The sequence below is a fragment of the Anser cygnoides genome, chromosome 19 (assembly GCF_040182565.1).
Source record: "Anser cygnoides isolate HZ-2024a breed goose chromosome 19, Taihu_goose_T2T_genome, whole genome shotgun sequence".
Classification (NCBI taxonomy): Eukaryota; Metazoa; Chordata; class Aves; order Anseriformes; family Anatidae; genus Anser; species Anser cygnoides.
In genome coordinates, this window is record NC_089891.1 from 1,958,519 (window position 1) to 1,976,057 (window position 17,539).

At 51.9% G+C, this 17,539-nt stretch overlaps 1 protein-coding gene across 4 annotated transcripts in view; it reads right to left on the bottom strand.

Annotated features, from left to right (window-relative positions):
- The window catches only part of MYH10 (myosin heavy chain 10), a 103,067-nt gene extending 92,558 nt beyond the window's left edge, over positions 1–10,509 (bottom strand). For all 4 annotated transcript variants that reach the window (XM_066980321.1, XM_066980319.1, XM_066980320.1 and 1 more), the window contains exons 1-2: positions 10,378–10,509; positions 7,442–7,819 (exon numbers count right to left, since the gene is read on the bottom strand). In XM_066980321.1, the coding sequence (XP_066836422.1) occupies positions 7,442–7,786 (345 nt within the window). In that variant the 5' untranslated portion in view covers positions 7,787–7,819; positions 10,378–10,509. The remainder of the gene's footprint in view (positions 1–7,441; positions 7,820–10,377) is intronic.
- Positions 10,510–17,539: the final 7,030 nt, after the last annotated feature.

Below are 17,539 nucleotides of genomic sequence, written 5' to 3' on the forward strand. Positions count from 1 at the left end.
GTCAGCCCTGAGGGCACCCAACGAGTAGGGTCAGGGATGCCAGCAAGGGTGAGGGGACGCTGTAGGGCAGTGGGAGCCTCAGCTGCGACAAAGGCTGGGGACGACAGCCACGGGATGCTACTGAGGGCAGCTGAAGTGCAAGTCCTGTGCTTCAGGGCGATGAGAAAGGGACGGAGCACAACCCATCCAGGAGCCATTAAAGCAAAAGCGCAGCCCAAACTGCGGAAGAGACTTCTCTACAGGTGATTTCTACAGCTGGCCCAGCAGACAGGGCATTCACCAGTACTGTGCTGTCACGTTTACAGGCTCTGGGTTATCTGTTCAAAGACAGAACAAAGTTTAAACCAGCAGTGCGGGCTACGCTCCCGCTCCGGCAGCTCCCCCTCCCCGAGGCTGACGCCGTGCGCGACAGCGCGGCTGCTTCAGCCACACCAGCCGCTACGAGGGCAAACATGATCCCGGGCTGCACCCGGGCCAGAGGGGTATTAATATCCCTTCACAAGGCTTCTGTACGGCCTTCTGGAGCCTGACTGCCCTGCAGAAGGCTGGCACGGGCTACCTGGGAGCGCTGATGCAGACGTGTGGCCTGAGGGGGTGTCCTCAACACCGCGCGTTCCTTCAGCTGGGCGCTTAAACAAGAGACCAGGAACCAAATTATTGCACCTTTTCAGGCTGCTAAGCCACCGTTTTTAATAGAAGCAGAGAATATCTGACAAGAACACGCACTTCTTTGTATCTCTTCTTGCCCGGGGGCAAAAAGGGATATTAATATATCCCCTAGAAATCCCTCAGATTTTTCTAGCAAAGGGAAAGCTACACTGAACTCTTTCAACTTGATCACGTTCCAAAAGTCAGAATTAACCTAAAAACAAGGTCTGAAGTTTAAGCAGCACTTACAATTTGAGCCCTGGTGTTTCTGCTGCATTATATGAGGTACCAGAGCCAGCAACTGGTTTGTGCTGAGGAGAAGCTGAGGCAAGTTACAAACCCACATTCTTGCAGGCTCTGTTACTACCAGTCTGCAATATTCGGTACCGTGAAGCACTCCCAGCTGGACCAGCACAAAAATTAAAGCAATTAGAGGCTTATATAATAACACAGATTGTTCTAGGTTATGTTCTGGCCTCACAGGAACAGGAGCTTAAGAGAAGAAACCAGTTACAGGCTGCTCCTCAAGTGCAGTTTTATGAGACCTTCCACCCACAGCAGACCCTGGAACTGGGGGCTGCAGCGTAATTCTCACCCTCCCCCCCCCTTCTGCCTCAATAAAATAGAAAGTACAGCAAAAAAATGGAAGTAGCACAGGGCTACATACCAATTACAGAAATAATAGTGGTAATTATCAAAAATATCTGCTGAAGTATTTGCAACTGCACAGCAGCAAGCACATTTTCTTCGTTGCTGGTAGGCAAAAACCAGTGGGCACATGCTGCTAATTACTGCTCTCCCTGTAGAGTTCTACAGGCTCTCAGAGCCACACGAACACTTTCCAACCCTTTTGGAAGAGTCTTTGCTAAAATAAAACTGAGGGGTGGGTGGTAAAAATCCATAGTTCAAGCGTGGAGGGTTTCAGAGTTGAACCTAACCCTTTCCTCAGCACCGCTCCCCAAGCCTTCTGCTCTTCTTCAAACGGCAGCAAAACCGCTCACCTCTAACTCGACCTCACCTGCAGCGCCTCGGCCACATGTCCCCAGCTGAGCCTTCCCAGGGCTAGGTCTGGGCTCTTTGCATCTCGGCCACGGGCTCCCTGACTGCCAGCACCCAGGGAACATCCCCCAGTGACACCAGTGCAAGAGGTGAGACAGATACTGACACGGGTTAAAGAGGAGTCAAGCGCTGGAGGACTTCTATTAATTTTAATCCTTTTGGCTGAACAAGGTCAGGAAGCTGTTCAGCAGTTATTGCACTGACTTACGGGGGCATCCCAAAGCCCTGGAGTCAACTGTGGGCAATGACTTCCTCGTCCAGGAGAGCTGGGACTAGGATGGAACACAGGGAGCAACATATTTCCAAATAGGTTTTTATAAAGCCTAAAAGATACTGAGTTCATCAGACTCCGTGTTTAAGTGAGTAGTGCGCCTTCATCCCACCTTAGTGGGTACAGGGACAGGAACCTCTGACTGCACAAGCGCAATACTTTTGGTCCTGTCGCATCTTCCTTCAATCAGACCACAAAATCAAACTCTGGAACTTTTACAAAGCCCCTGGGTAGACACTCAGCCACCTTTCCAGGAGCTTTTCAGATATTAGACTGCATTTATCCGTCAAGACCATTAAAATACAGTCGTGTGCTCAAACATTACCCTCAGCTTTCTGCTCTCCTGGAAAAGCAGGAAGCTGTGCCAAGCCCATGCAGGAGCCATGCTATTCGTGTTTGCAGGTGTATTTAGAACGAAACCCATTTTGCTTTAACAAAATGCTTGTTCACAACATGGGCACGAGGCTCTCTTTTTCCATTCACACAGCATGTATCAACACAGGAACGCTTAAAATATGCTTAAAAAGACAAGGAAGACCCTTCCATTTTCCATCAAAATGGAAGAACTGACACAAAAGCGGAGCTTTAGTTTCACCTACCTCCTCCCCCCATCTTAGAAATAGTAAGTCGTTAGCTCTTCCTTTTCAATCGCTGCCAGTATCTGCAACATTGAGAACAACTCACCTTCCATTTAGCAGAAATGAGGTATTTACATTCCTGATCTCGGCAGCCAGTTGCATTTCGACCAACTGAAACGCTGAAGTGACGTAATTCAAGATACTAAGAAAGTTATATCTAAAACGCTGCCTAACAAAGCACCGAGACATCACTTAGCGACCAGCAACACTCCTGACCTCTGTGTTTCAGAGTCCTAGGAGCCGTGTAGCATCCCTTGAAATGTACTTCAATTCAGTTTAGAAGAAAAAAATTGCTCTGAAGTGAAAGCAAATGATTCAGTCGCACAGTAAGTAGCCATCAAGCCAAGTTCTTTCTCTTCCAAGTGCAGAGAGAAGAAAACAGTAAAAAAAAATAAATATATATTCCCTCAGTTCTTTCCTTCAGATCAGCCCTATGAGTCAAATTGGGTAGTAAACTTCACACAGAAACCTAATTTTGAACATAACTGACATGTCTATGTATAACCTTTCTGAATAGACTGTGATGTTGCTGATAGCAAAATGCTCAGAGAAAAGCAAGATGGAGAAAATGCTTCCTCCTACACCAGAGGCTCCTTTGCAGCCTTCAGACCTCATTTGTAGCTCGCCATCAAAGCAGCAAAGTTTCTGCCCCTCCGGACCGTGAGGTGCAGCGTCTCTCCCCCAGCGCTTTGCTTTCCGACAAAACCCTCCCTTCTTGGTGACACCCCCCCACCACCAGCCCCATCCCTTCCCACCAAAACAAGAGGCCTGTTTCTAATGTCCCCCTTCTCCCCGTGGATTCAGCTGGAGGCGACAGCTACAGCTCCCAAAGCCACTGCTTCAGCCAGACTTCACCCCCCCGGCCCCAGAATAGCCAAGTGACACCACACCACCCGAGCCACGAGTGACAGCCCCCAGCCCAGCACCCATCTCCTACGTTCACGCCCACGGTTGGGCTGTGAGTTCAGAAGCTGGCCCACAAGGAACCCAGAACCTCATGACGCAGTGACGAGGCGAGCAACCTCGCAGCTTGCCACAGAGCATTAAAGCAAGCGGTCCGGAGAACATCACAGCATCCGTGGCTGATGGACCCTTAAAATCCAGGGGATGCCTCCATTTTGTTGTCTGATTTAAAGATCCTGTCTACCTGACGCAACTTCACCACAAACTACAATCTAGGGCTGATACCTAGAAGCCTTCACAGGGGCATCTCACATGCAGGTCTTGTAAAAATAAAGATGGTCCCCAAGGTCTGTAGCTTGAGTGGATGAACCAGAACTTCTGACCCCCGCTTCTTACAGCAACACTCCCAGAAAGGCATCTAGACCTCAGCTCAGCAGGCATAAGGATATTGAAGAACGACCACAAGACTAGCCTGAGCAAAGCATATTAATGCCAAACATTCAGAATAACCCCCAGCCTTTCGGCAGTCCTCCTGGGAACCTTTCCAATACCCCCAGATTCTGACTGCTCTGAAGAATATTGCTAATTATACACTGAAGAATATCGGTGATTCAAGTGATACATCCTTGCCGTAAGAAATGCTGATATCCCTAGCACAAAGTCTGGAAAAATTCGTTTGGTGGCAGTTTTCACCCTGGTTATTGTAGCAATAACCAGAGTGAAAACTGCCACCAAATGCAGCAGGAATGAAGAAGTGTGCTGGAGGGCTGTGCCTCCATAGAACCAACACTCACACTTCACGACGACCAAACCTCTTAAACATGAGCACGAGCACAGATCACTTGGGAGATTGGGCTGGATTGTGCTTAGTCATCAGCAGGCTGAGAAGGACAAAGTCCAAGCACAATAGGCTATAAGGACAGACCTGCCCCCTCCTCAGGGTGATGATATATAGTATACTTCAGAATAATTTGCCGAAATAATACACCTTCTCTAGGAAAGATGTTTTAAGATTCTTCAGCTATGCTGAAAATAAACCTTACAGCAAGAAACTGAGTAGGTGATGTTAAAAACGGAGCAAGAAATGACGTTATTTCATCTCCTAAGCAAAACTGCGATCACCAACATTGATACTCCAACCTTTCTTCCCAGCAGTTCCTGTACAAGTCCTGCTTCCTTTCATCCTCTGTGCTGTCATGAGGAGACGAGAAATAAAGAAAGAACCAAGCATGTACAACCTTCAGCAAGCCACTGGTCTTCCCGTTCTCCATTTGTATTCATCTCCCCCAGCACACTACTAACACAACTCGGAGGCCATGGTCACGGCACGCGACAGATATCAGAAGTGCCAGGAGCTCCTCACCAGCCCTCGTCAGATGTCACGTGAAACTCTCCTCGATGAGATGAGCACCACCAGTTGGGCCATGCCGACTGGCACGAGCTAGCTTTAGTCAGTCCTCCCGGTCCTCCAGCAGTCTCATCTTGACGAGGTAGATTGCAGACAGATGACTAGACAGCTGGCCAAATTCCCCAGCTCCTGTTTCCTTTCTAGGGACTGAAAGAAAACGTGCGCCTACTTCAGTTGACACCTTCTACTTCCTAGAAAGGCAACGTTGTGAGCTACCTATTAAGAATTAGGAGATGGTGAATCTGATGCGGTTTCTATACCTTAACTGTTCAAGACCAGCACCAAAATGCAAGATTTCAGTCTGGTTATTACCGTTATCTGGAAACACAAACATGCCTTCAGCTGCCCCTTGCTGTGGATATCTGGCCAAAATCCACTTCACCAGCTCCGTTAGCTCTGGCTCTCCGTACCAAGCGTACATCAGGAGGTTACATAGGCAGCAGCCACCGCTGCTGGGTGTGCTCTCAGCAGCAGCAATAGTTCAAGGCTGAAGGAGTTCAGGGATCTCCGATGGACAGAAGAACGGGAACTGTGCTAAAACTGCCATCAGCTCCAACTGCCGATGAACTTTCTCTCTGGCCTATTGATCTTTGCCAATATTCAGCTTCTACTCTAACAGTGCTCACAACTGATTTCCCCTACACATGCACCCCCAAAGTAAGTGGGGTTTTTACTTCAAACAAGCCATAACTATTCTTGGTAATAGCAGCATCCTCCAGCAGCACTGCTGGAACTCAGACCTCCAGTTAAGGCCAACAAGTCCATTAGCTTCTTGATCCCAACCAACTTCTTCCAGCCTGGGGGCGGGGAGGTCATGAGTAACATACTGATGCAGTAATCCTCCTACGTGACAGCCGCCGGTCGGTGCCAAGGAACCAAGTTTTAGAGCCTGCCTAAGCACTTAGAGCGTGAAAACAGAGAGCACCTTTTTGGGAAGCGGAGTGGGGGGAAAGAGAGGTGAGCCACCTGTATGAGATCACTGAAACTCCACATACACGATAAGCCAGCCTCCCTCCAAGACAGAGAGTGCTTTAACTTGTCAGTGGTCCAAAGTGTCCCAGCAGGGTAACACCTGCATATACAGAAGAGTGACCGGTTCTCAGCAGCATCCTCCAGAAGCATCTGTGGCTACGCTTCCTGTATGGAGTCCTTAGATTAAGGCTTGCTTTGGCATTTAAGGTCTGCAACTTTTAACTCTTGTTACACTGACACAACTATCGTAACTAGCATTTCATAGCTAGTGCTATGATTCACACGTACACTCACGACTTGACCTATCAACTTGTTTACTTTTAATTTTCAATCCAGTCCTCGCTAATTAGCCATTTAGTTTACTTATAAGCTTGCAGGGAGGTTTCCAGAAGTATTTTTTGCTGAGCTGCGCTGTAAGGTTCTCGGTGGAAGACCTTGAAATACTAAAAAACAAAAGCCCACACAGGAAACTAACACAAAAGCACAGGTATGAAGAATATTTTGAAATCGCGTATGATTTTTTATTACGCCCAAATATTACCAAAGGTCAAGCAAAAGACATACCCGACTAGTACCTAGATGGAAGGGGAAACAAGCCAACTAACTAGAGGTACTAAATAAGATGGATTTAAGCTTTAGGACAAGTGTTTATTAAAATGAGCCAAGTATTTAAGCAGATGTTGCAGCTTCTTTTAAGACAGAAAGTCTACTTGAAGCTCTCAGCGATACTCTGACTCAACAAGTCACTATGCAAGCGGTTTGCCAAGAGACAAGGAGCTACTCTTAACTGTATGCCACAGACACTCATTCAACATTGTTCAAGGAAGGAACGGGGTCAAAAGCAGCATCAATGGCTTTGTGATTTCTGACTCGATAGAACGATAGCAGTAAACCAGATGTTCCAACGAGCGCTTCAAAACCACTGAAAAAGAAAGCTTTATCTTATTGGTTTATTTTAAGCACTTGAACACATTCTTTCCTGGCCCACTAAGTTGATATTAGATTCCAAAGAGACATTTTGCATTCCTAGCACTTTCCAACTTCAACTTTTAAGTAATAGCATAGCCTCTTATTAGCATTTTTAATGCACAGCAAGTTAAAACAAGATACATGCTTATTCATATGAGCAATTAAACAGCAGTAATTCAGCAAAGTTAGGTTTTGTAATCTGCCCTCAGTTCAAACAAGCCATTTGATACTATTCACTGTATCAGTTAAGCATGTCTGAGGCAAGCACTCTAACGAGCGGCATGAGCTAAGCACCCAGAGTTGCCATTTAGCATTCTATTTTTGAAAGATGCTTGCAGAATTATTTCCATCGGAGAATTTTTTATTATTTGTTTTATGACAACAGAGTTCCTGACCTGTACACAGCACAGAAAAAGACCCTGGACTAATCTAAATGCAAAGGACACAAAGTATTTACGTTATCAAAATCAGAGCCAAGACCCACTTCCTCCATTTCAAATAAGTAAAGGAATGGGAATCAGATAAGCTTTAGCTGAATTAGCAACCGTAATGAATCTAGTAATTAGTACTTACATAGATGAGCCCAGAGTAATACCGATCCTTTAAATTATGCAATACAGAGGCTTCATTTAAACAGGTTAATTCTGCCATGTCTTCCACTTTAGAGAACTTGGGGGGATTCATCTTCTGAATATCATCTTTATTCACTAGTGCTTTCTTTCCATTCTCTGCCAGTTCAACCAACACTTCATCCCCCTTTTCCTCCTTGATGCTGGCTGCCTCAAAACCGTGGCGCTCCGAAGGAATCCACACCAACTTTTTAGCAGTCCAATCAGCCTGGGTGGCAGGGTTGTAAATTACAGCCCTGTCCACAAAGAGGTATCTCTCCGGATCTTCCTGTCCCGATCTCTGTGCCATTGTGGGAAGTGAAGGTGTCCGCTACCAGTTACCCTGCAAATTAGAAAGGAGAAAAGCAAGAAGCACGTTACACACCGGGTTCTTACGGAGGAATGGAACTATGCCCTCAATTAAACGCCCCGTCATCAACACCTGCATCTCCCCTCGGATGACTATGTACTGTGGAGGTCTTCCATGGTATGAAGAAGGTGCTGTGCACCTGAGAGCCCCTGCACACACAGGGGCCTTCAGAACAATCAAACCGCTGTATACATGAAAGTGGTCTTCCATATATGACCCCCAGACCCACTGCAGAAAAAGCAGTATAAACTGAACCTAGCCATCTCTTCCTAGCTGGCGTACGTTGCAATAAAAGTGGAAACTGTAAAAAAAAAGAAAAATACATGCTTGTCTTCTGTGCTTAAATAAAGAAGAGGAGCAATTTTAACATAAGCTAGCCAGTCAGCACACTAAATTCCACTAAACAGTGAATATCAGAGTGTTCAGCGCAGAGCTAACCACAGCAACCTACAGCATGTGAGATAACAGAACATTTACTTTGTAAAAGCCAACTTCCAGCTACAGATGAGAACTTCATTGACACCTGGGGGTTCCGCAAGCCTTCCACCTAGCTAAGCCTTGCTCATATTCCTCCTGAAGACATAAGACTTTGTACCTTTACAGCCTGCTTCTGCTGGCAGTTGTGAACACTGGCATTGCCATGTTCCAAAAAACATCTCTAGCTCCCAGGTTTACCTCGAGGCACAAAGACTACCAAAGTTAGATTTTCCAGCAGCTTCACAGGTAATTTGAAGGTGAATGAAAAGCTGCTGACAAGGGCTCCCGCACACTCATTTTACCAATCTGCACCTATCAGGAAGAGGCCACCGCATCCTTCCTTAATAACACCGTCACATCCAGGACTCCCAGACTCGGCAGTTTTTATCTGTAACCGCCCCGAGAGCAACAAGGTCGAGCCAGACACCTTCTGCCCAGGTCATTAAAGATCTTGCTTATTCACACACTAGATCTTTTCTGCTGGAGAATGTCCCATTAGCAAATGGTAACCTCTTCCAGCAGGTAACCTAGAGGTTAGCTTCAAAAGCAAGGAAGATTTCGCAAACTGTGTTGGTCATCTTTCATGCTACGGTATGCGCGCTGTTGGATGTTTTGCAACACGCCCGCCCTCAGAAGAACGTGTAATTAAATACAATAGTTGCGTCTCCATCTATGGCAAGGAGGATTGTTACGTTGTCCAACTTTAATGTAAAGTAAGCATGAAGTCATTGAATCCTCCAGAGGTCTGAGGAGCAGACCGTTTACTACAGACTGCTTAATTCAAATCAAGAGGTGATGACTCAACATTTAAAGTATTTCAGAGGAGCCTCTGAGAGAAAAGTCCGGTGGAGAAAAATGAAAACGCTAAAGGGACCCCATAAGCAATAAAGGGGCTTCTTGGCCAGGAACAACTAGAAATTACTCAAGGAACGCTACGTTTAGCTCGAGAAGCCCACCACTGTAATACCTGAGCCTCCTACCCCAGCTCACAAAGCCGCTCGCCTCCCCTGTGCTGGATTACCACTGATGGTCCAGCGGAGACCAAGCAGCACTTGCCCAGGGCTGCTCCCCTTCGCGGGGACAGCTCTCTGGGGATGGCTTTGTTCCCAGCCCCAGCCGGGGGTCTCACCGCCCGGCCCCCGTCCTTCTGGTCCTTCTGCAGGGCGCTGCGGCGGGACCTGGAGGTGGGACACCGCGGGTGACAACCGGAGCGGCGACGCTGGTGCTGCGGGCAGGGGGCTGAAGCGAGGCACGGCCTGGCCCCGCAGCATTTCTGCGGTACGTCCAGGGGATCGGGGCTGCCTCTGTGCGCATCTCCCCCAGGGTTTTAATCGCACGGAACCCCCCCCACAGCAATTACCCCTTTGGGTTTTTAATTGCAGAGCCCCCCCCCCCCCCAGCATTTTCCCTCCTCGTTTTTTAATCGCACAGAGCCCCCCACATCATTTTTCCCCCCGGGTTTTAATTGCAGACCTCCCCCATCACTCCCCCCAGTGTTTAATTGCAGCCCCCCCCCATCATTTCTCCCCACCCCCCGTGTTTAATTGCAGCCCCCCCCGGCCGCCGCCCGCCCTGCCCTGCCCTTCGCGGGGCTCTTCCCCTCACAATAGCGCCCAGCCGCAGCACGCAGCCGCGCACATTTATCGCGCAGGCACCCGGCGCTCCCCGGAGAAGGGGAAAAAGAGAGGAGAAAAAAAAAAAAAAACGGAAAAAAAAAATATTCGGGAACCCGCCGGGCTCGGCGGAACAAAGCGGCGGGGCCCGGCCGCCCACTCCCCCCCCACCCCGGGCAGCGCCCCCCGCGCAGGGCCCGGCCCCGTCGGCCACGATCGGGGGGAGCGCGGCCGGGGGCTGCGGGCGGCAGAAAATGGCCACCGCCGCCCGCCCCTTCCCCTGCCCTCAGCGGGGCGCGGCCCGCACAACGGGGGCTTTGTGTGGCGGCCCCGCCGCCGCCGCCTCAGCCCCGAACCCCCGGGGCCGCCTCGGGAGCTCGGGGCCCCCCTCCGGAGCCCGGGGGCCGCCGCCGACCCCCTCGGCCCCCGCCTCGCCCTCACCTGAGCAGCGCCACCCGCCGCCGCCGCCGCTCAGCCCCGCGCCGCCCCGCCCCCGCCCGCCGCGCGCCTTTAGCGCCACACCGAGCCCGCCGCCCCCCGCCCGCCGCCGCCGCCGCCGCCCCCCGCCGCCGCCGCGCTCCCATTGGGCGCCGCGCGCGTCCGTCCGGCGCAGCGCCGCCGCCCATTGGTCCGCCGCGCGGCCGCTCCGCGGTTACGGCCATAGCAACCTCCACACGCTTACCCTCCAAGCCCCGCCTCCCCGCTTCGCACCGCCTCCCCGGTGCTGATTGGCCGCTCGGCTCGCGGCGCGCTTCTCACTGGGCACACGACGCGTCTGTCACGGCGGCGCCCCGCCCCGCGCTGCAGCACGCCCGGCGGGGGGCGCGGCGCGCTCCCGACGCTGCAGCGGAGGGGGGGGGGGGGCGCGGTGCCGCAGCGCGGGGCGGGCGCGCGCCTCCCCCTCAGGAGGGCCGGGTCCCACACAGCCGGGGTCGGCACCGCCGGGCTCCTCTGCACAGCCCCCCCAGCGCCTCACCGCCCTCGCAGTGAACAATTTACACCTAAAGCCTAACCCAAACCTCTTCTAGTTTAAAACATCTCGGAGGGCTTTTCCAGCCTTCGTGGGTCCCCGACTCCTCTGTCACAGAATCCTCTGGGACTCCCCTCAGCTCCCGGCTCTGCCGTCCGGCTCCTTAAACCTAACCCTGAGGGGTATTTTTGCCCGCACCCGCTTGCCAAGGCTTTTCCAAATGAAGCGGGTGAGCCGAAAATTGTGGCAGGAAACAAAAGCTGCTGGCAGTGTCCCTGGGACAGCACCCACGGCCGGGGGCTCCCAAAGCCTTCGGTGACCGCTGCCGGTGGCCTTCGGGGCTGCTGGCTCTGGGATGGGCCCTGCGATTGCGAGATGGAGAACCTCAAAACCACGATTTTTTGCCAAGCCTTTCCTGAGAGCTCTTTGGGGTTGCACGTGGTGCGTTAAACCGCCCGGAAAAGGGCACAGGCTCTGCTCCCAGCAGCTCGGCCAGCCCCGCGTGCCAGCAGGTAGCTGGCGGCACCGAGGGTTTCCATCGCCCAAGCTGCAGGTCCGCTTCTCCGCCCAGGCCAAATGCAAATGCGGGTGGCTCAGGAATTGGAGCTATTTGGGTGGAGGGGATTTGTGGCAGATCCTCCTGACCAGGGCAGCAAGCGGGGAGGGGAGGAAGGGTGTCTCCCGCGGTTAGGAAGCATGGCTGTGGAAATGTTCCAGAGCAGCACGTGCCGTTTCGGTACAGCTTAGCGTTTGGGGGCTCACTGCTCAGTTCAGAAAGGGAGGCAATAAGGGGAGCCACGGGGAGCCAGGCTCTTGGCACAGAGCTAGAAATCATTCGGTCATCTCTGCTCATCTCAGCACACAAATCAGTTCCTGCGCAACTCCTGGCACCTGGATTTATATGAAAGTCTCCCTCTTAATTACCATTCCAGTGGGAGGTCTCGTACATCCTGTTTCACAGAAAAATAAGGGTGTTGACTCGCAAACGCAGGTAGATGAAAGCCGAAAGGCTGAACTGGTTACTCCCCAGCTGTTTTTTGCCTTGCCACTCCCGAGGCCAGCACGGCGGAGCTGCGTGGCGAGCCGCCCCGCGCAGCCACAGGCCAGCGCCGTGCGGACGTCGCGTTGCGCCCACACAGGCATTTGGTGTGTGGCACCTCACGGGACCTGCCACCCTCCCTTGCTCGGCCAGCAGGCCTCCACGAGATGCTTGGCCGGCGTTCACCGAGCAGTGCCAGCCCCTCTTTGCAATGGAGCATCCCAATGGGTGCTTTGCTCCCTGTGGAAAAGCCGCACGCTCACACGGCAGCACGTTTCGGGGCGGTGTGTGCCGCTGCCGACCGCCTTCGGGGCAGCTCGGGCCGCAGCATGGGAGGCGCTGGACACGCAGCACCCACACGTCCTGCTGCTTCAGTCACAGAACTTCCATTTTTAGGCATCCAACATCTTGTAAAGGAAAAACAGAAGCATCACGCAGAAAACACTTTTCTAGTGACGAGCCACTGAAGACTTTAGTTTCTTTTAGAAAATGATTTCCACGGAAAATCTTTGAGGATCCCATAGATGCCACATGGAGCATGTCAGGGTTATAGCATTAAGTTATTATTTTTATCACACAATTATTTTTATCCAGACCAGTGTTAGGAAGGAATTCCCCAAATCCACTGAATGTTTTTAACCCATGGAGGGAAAGATGATATTTTTATCTTCCTCGGGAGACTGGAAAGAGCAGGGAAAAAAAAAACCAAAACACATTTTTAAAGGGCTTTTGTTTGAAATAGGAACTCAGCTATTTCCTAATCCTAAAATTGCTTCCCTACCTTTAAACATGAGACTAATGATACTGTTGCTACTAGGGCATTCACGTACTTAAAGCCAAGCATGTCGCCCAGGGTGTTTCCAGAGCTGGAACCAAAGCAGGTAAACAAATACCACTTAAGTCTAAGGGAATGCTAGAGATTTTTGAGACAATGTGGAGGATTTAGGGAAAAATGCTTTTCACTCACTTTTAATGTAGACGTTTTACTGCTGTTGGCATGTACCGAGAAACTAATTTCCATTACGGGAGATGGGTGCTTACATCCCAGCACTGCTCTGGACATTGCTGGGGAAACAAACTTCTGCAAGGAGAAAACACATAACCGACGTGCAACAGCTGTTTGCTCGGTCCCGTGTCCCTACCGGCATCCACAAATAAGCCAAACAACCCTCGTCCCTGGACTATTTGACGTCTTCGCTTCCTGCAGAGGCTGGCGCCCTCCCTGCCTGCCCTGCTTTCTGACTGCGGCAGGTTTTGGGCGCATCTCCAAGATTTACAGAGCCAGCTCTGGCCTCCCTCAGGAGCCCGTGTCTCTGCTAAGCAGGACATTTCAGCGTCTTTCTGGGTCAAATCGTTCTCGGTAACTTCAAGCACCAAACATTACCGAGCTGGAATGAAGTATTTAAATACAGGAGCTTTGTATGCACAGGCCTGGCCTGTGCTTAGTGGCGACAAGGGGACATGTGGACGACATTCATGTGGATCTGGTTTCTAATTCAAATCCTGGCTTGCTGTGACTCCGGGCAGCACGGTGCCTTCCCCTGCCCTCGCTCACCATGGAAAGGAAGAGGTTTCATTCTCACCTTGGCCATTTCAGAGGTGAGAGCACTTTTGATGTATAATGTGCTTTGACACCTTCAGAAAGAAGGCATGAGGGAAAGGCAGAATTGCTCATGTAAAAAACTGGCTGCTTTGTTGCATGGGATCAAAACAGAGAAGTGTAGGAATAAAAGAAAAATTATTCCACAATAAAATGACTGTATAGTAAACATTTCTATGGCAGAAGCTTGAAAAGAATTGGAAATTTAAGCCTCATGCTTAATGCTTGAGTTTCAAAGCCTTCCGAGATGTAATAAATTACAGTAACATGAGGTTACACTTATTTCTTGAAGCGTGCTGTCCTCCAGGACCATGCCTTTTTTTTATCTCCTATGTCAATAGGAAACGTTCTGAAACAGGAGGTGTTCTCCCGGGCCTCGCAGGGATCAGAACCAAATATGAGCTTCATTGTCTCACCCATCATATATTTTAGCCCTGGATAGTTTAAAAAGTTAGCTAAATCAGGAATGGAAAGTCTGCTTCTTACTCACAAAGGGGGATTGCACAACAGATCGTTGGGCAGGCTGCTGTGAACCTGATGTCAGATCAGCAAAAATAGCCACCTCTGCAGCAGCTGAGTCAAGATCCGAGCAGCAGAGCAAAAGGTCTGCGTTCCCTCCCTGCGAGCCCCTGCCCACCGCGGGCTGTGTGCTGAGGGTTGTGCTGGACGCGGGATGCTCCGCAGAAAGGCAGCTGGCCTCTGCACCGCGAAGGGACAATGCGGAGGACGTGGGATGAGATCTGGCTTGGATCAACCTGTTGCGACCCTGCAAGGAGCGAGACCCGGCCATGCACCAGGACCTGTGTTGGCCTGCTCCTTGCTTTCCCTCTTCCTTCCCTTTTCCTCCATCCAACGCCCTGGCAAGGAGCAGAGGCTGGGAAGGTAGAACAGGATTTTCATAGCCATGCCTTCCACCCTCTGCACAGGGTTTGGCATGCGTTTCTCTTCCCTCAAGGAAAAGGAGAGCTCATTCACAAGCCTCTGTGAAAAACAGCCCGAAATCTGAACCTCCCGTTCCCCTCGAAGCAGGAACTTGTCTGCGAGATCTTTCCTCCCCCGCCTGGCTCACCACGCCCTGGGATCGGAAATTGTCCCCAGGAAAGCCGCGTGCTGCAGGTCTGGGGAGCTGCCCCTGCATGGCCGGCCGGCTGGGAGCCTGTGATTCCTCCCAGTTTATAACAGTTTGCATCGCAGAAACACTTCTCATTAGCTGTACTGTTTTTAAGGGAAAATGATTCAGCCGTTAGATAGTGGAAAGGCCAGAAGGAAGACTTCTCAGGCATCATAGGGCCATAGGGCACTTCAAGCTGGAACGGACCTCAGAAGATCAAGCACTCCAACCCAGCCATCACTTTGTAGATTTCAAAACCCATAAAGGAAATGGTGGTGTTTTCCCAGAGATCCGCTTGTGAAGGGCACATTGAGCAGGGGAGATCTGCCTCATCCAGAACCCAGCACAAGTGCAAGGTTAGGTGCTCGGCCGCCAGCAGGATGAACACGCCACACAGCTCTCACAGGATGAGGAAGATTCCCCTCTGCATATTTCGGATGTAGCGTGCGTTTGTTTGCAGCATGCACTGTCTCCATTGCCCATAGGCAGGGCTCCTGCCTTTGCACCTGTACAGCAGCCACCTTGGCTACCCCAGCTGGAAATCTTATTTATCCCCTGGTTGTCCATCCCCTGTCCTACCTACCCCTCCACCCACGGTGCCAGCACATTTTCTGATATGAAACAAGTGCACAACTGTAGCTGGGCAAACCCAGCAATGGTTTTAAGATCTGTCACATATGGAAGTGCTGCCAAGGAACGTGATTTCCCCGCATGGCTCAAGGTTTGGGCTGGCCAAGAGCTGGGCAGAAGTCAGGGGGCTGCCCCTGAAATAATTCACGGTACTGAAACCCTTGTGGGGGAACGGAGCTGGGGGGTAGAAGATGGCCCATGGCCGCTCTGAAGGGGACAAATCCTGCTGCTGGGACCAGAACTTCCATTCCAAGTGCTTTTTTTCTGGACAAGATTCAACTAAAACCATTCCTTTTTACCCCTAAAAAAGATCACCAAAGAAAGAAACAAACAAACACACAGAAAAGTAAAAAGTTCATATTGGGGCACATCCAGCGCCCCCAGTGAAAGCCCTCCTCCGTGGAAGTGGAGGATCAGAGTCAGGACAAAAGCGGCCTTTCCGTGCAGGGCTCGTGGTGACCTCGTGGCCGTGATGGGGCAGGTGAGATGCCGAGAGTCATGGGGACATCGGGATGGGGCTGCCCTTGGCTGCATGGGCACCCCTGGGCTTCAGGCAGGGGCAGGGCGGGCAGGCAGGATGGGACCCATGCTGGAAACCGAGCCTGCCCTCGCATGTCCCAGCTCCGCACCCGGCCTCCCACCCGCCCCCTCAGGCTTGTCAGATGTCCCAGCGCACCCCGGAGGAGAAAAACTCTCCAGGGCCCACTCTGAGGAGCAAACGGCTGAAAAGCAAGGTGGGGAAGGCAGCTGACGGACCTGCCAAGGAGAGATTTGACGGCTGCTTGAGAGCCTTGGGCCTGTTTCAGAGATGAATATTGCTCTTGGGCAGCCTCCCTGCTGTGCCAGGGGGTGTGGGCTCCTTGGGGCCGGCGGGCGCGCCAGGAGGTCCCATGGGGCCGTCAGCACTCTCGGCAGCTAGCAGCAACTTCACCTCCTCCAGACCTGACCCCAGGAGCTTGCATCTCCTTGGAAAACCGTGGAAAAGCATTCCCAGAAAGCATTCCCAAATCCTGCCTTCTCTTCAGGCATGGTCTCTTCCGACTCTCCTAACCCTGAAAAACCCAAAGAGCTGCAGCGCTGCACCATCGCCCACTGCAAGCGGCAAGTAACGGCGTGCAGGGTTTGCCTCGGCGATTTCGGCATGTCGGGGAGTTTCCCGGCTTCAGCCGGAGCCTCCTGCCTTTAATTGGAGCTGATTTATGGCATTTTTATTGCCGCCGACAGCCAGCAGTTGGCACAGCAGGCAGCTTGAATATTACTTTTGCATTTGTTGAATCACCAGTCTGGAAGGCGATCGCGGGGCCTTTTATAGCGGAGCTGCCGCCTGCTCGCATGAGCGTCCTGGCACCCTGGCCTTTCTCCTGTCTTCAAATAAATTATTCTCTCCCTCTGGGCCAGCACCGAGGTGTCCGTGAAAGGACCCAAATACGTGCGGGTGTTGGGGACGGGCAGTCAGGAGATGCTCGTCCTGCTCAGCGGCTCCTGCTGCTGTTGTCTGTCAGGCTGCAGGAGCAACCTTGGCTCGGCGGTGCCTTTGCCATCCCGGAGGCTTGGGGCTGTGCCTGGGGACAGCCCAGCTGGGAGCGTGGCCCCAGGCACCCCTGGGCGGCCTCAAGGGTTTCACCCCTTGCGGGCAAGGGAGCAGTGCTACAGCATGGACGTGTAAGTGCTTCTTGCAGGGTGCAAACCGCGGCTTCTGCTGTCAAACAGGAGCCCCAGGGCGGGCAGGACGTGCTGCCCAGCTCCCTCACCAGAACCTCACAGAGGCAGGGCCAGGGGAGCACATCCCAGCCACCCTCACCTCCTGCGTCCAGCAGGGGCTGAGGCAGACCCAGTTTCTGGAGGTTACATCTTCTGCTGCAAGTAGTCCTTTCTGGTCATGCTGATGCGTTGCTTCTGGGTCCTACAGGCAGGAAGGATCCCTGTCCTCGGCCAGTTCACCACTGCAAGGCACAAGGTGCCTGAAAGGGGGAAAAGGCGCTCTCCTTCCATTATCATTATAGTGTGCAGTTTGTTTTTATCATATCGTGTTCAAAGACCTGGCCTTTACAATCCAGCTGGTCCTCACAGTCCTCCTCCGTGCCTGTTTCATCTTTGGCTTCCCAGCAGGAGGCTCAGGGCCAGCGGGGAAGCCCCCTCCCCTGGAAACCCAGCAGCCAAGCCCAGAGCACGGGCTGGGAGATGCGTTATTCCCGGGGGATGTTCCTGCCGGGTGAAGCAGTTGGCAATCCTCCATCACATCCGTACTGCAGG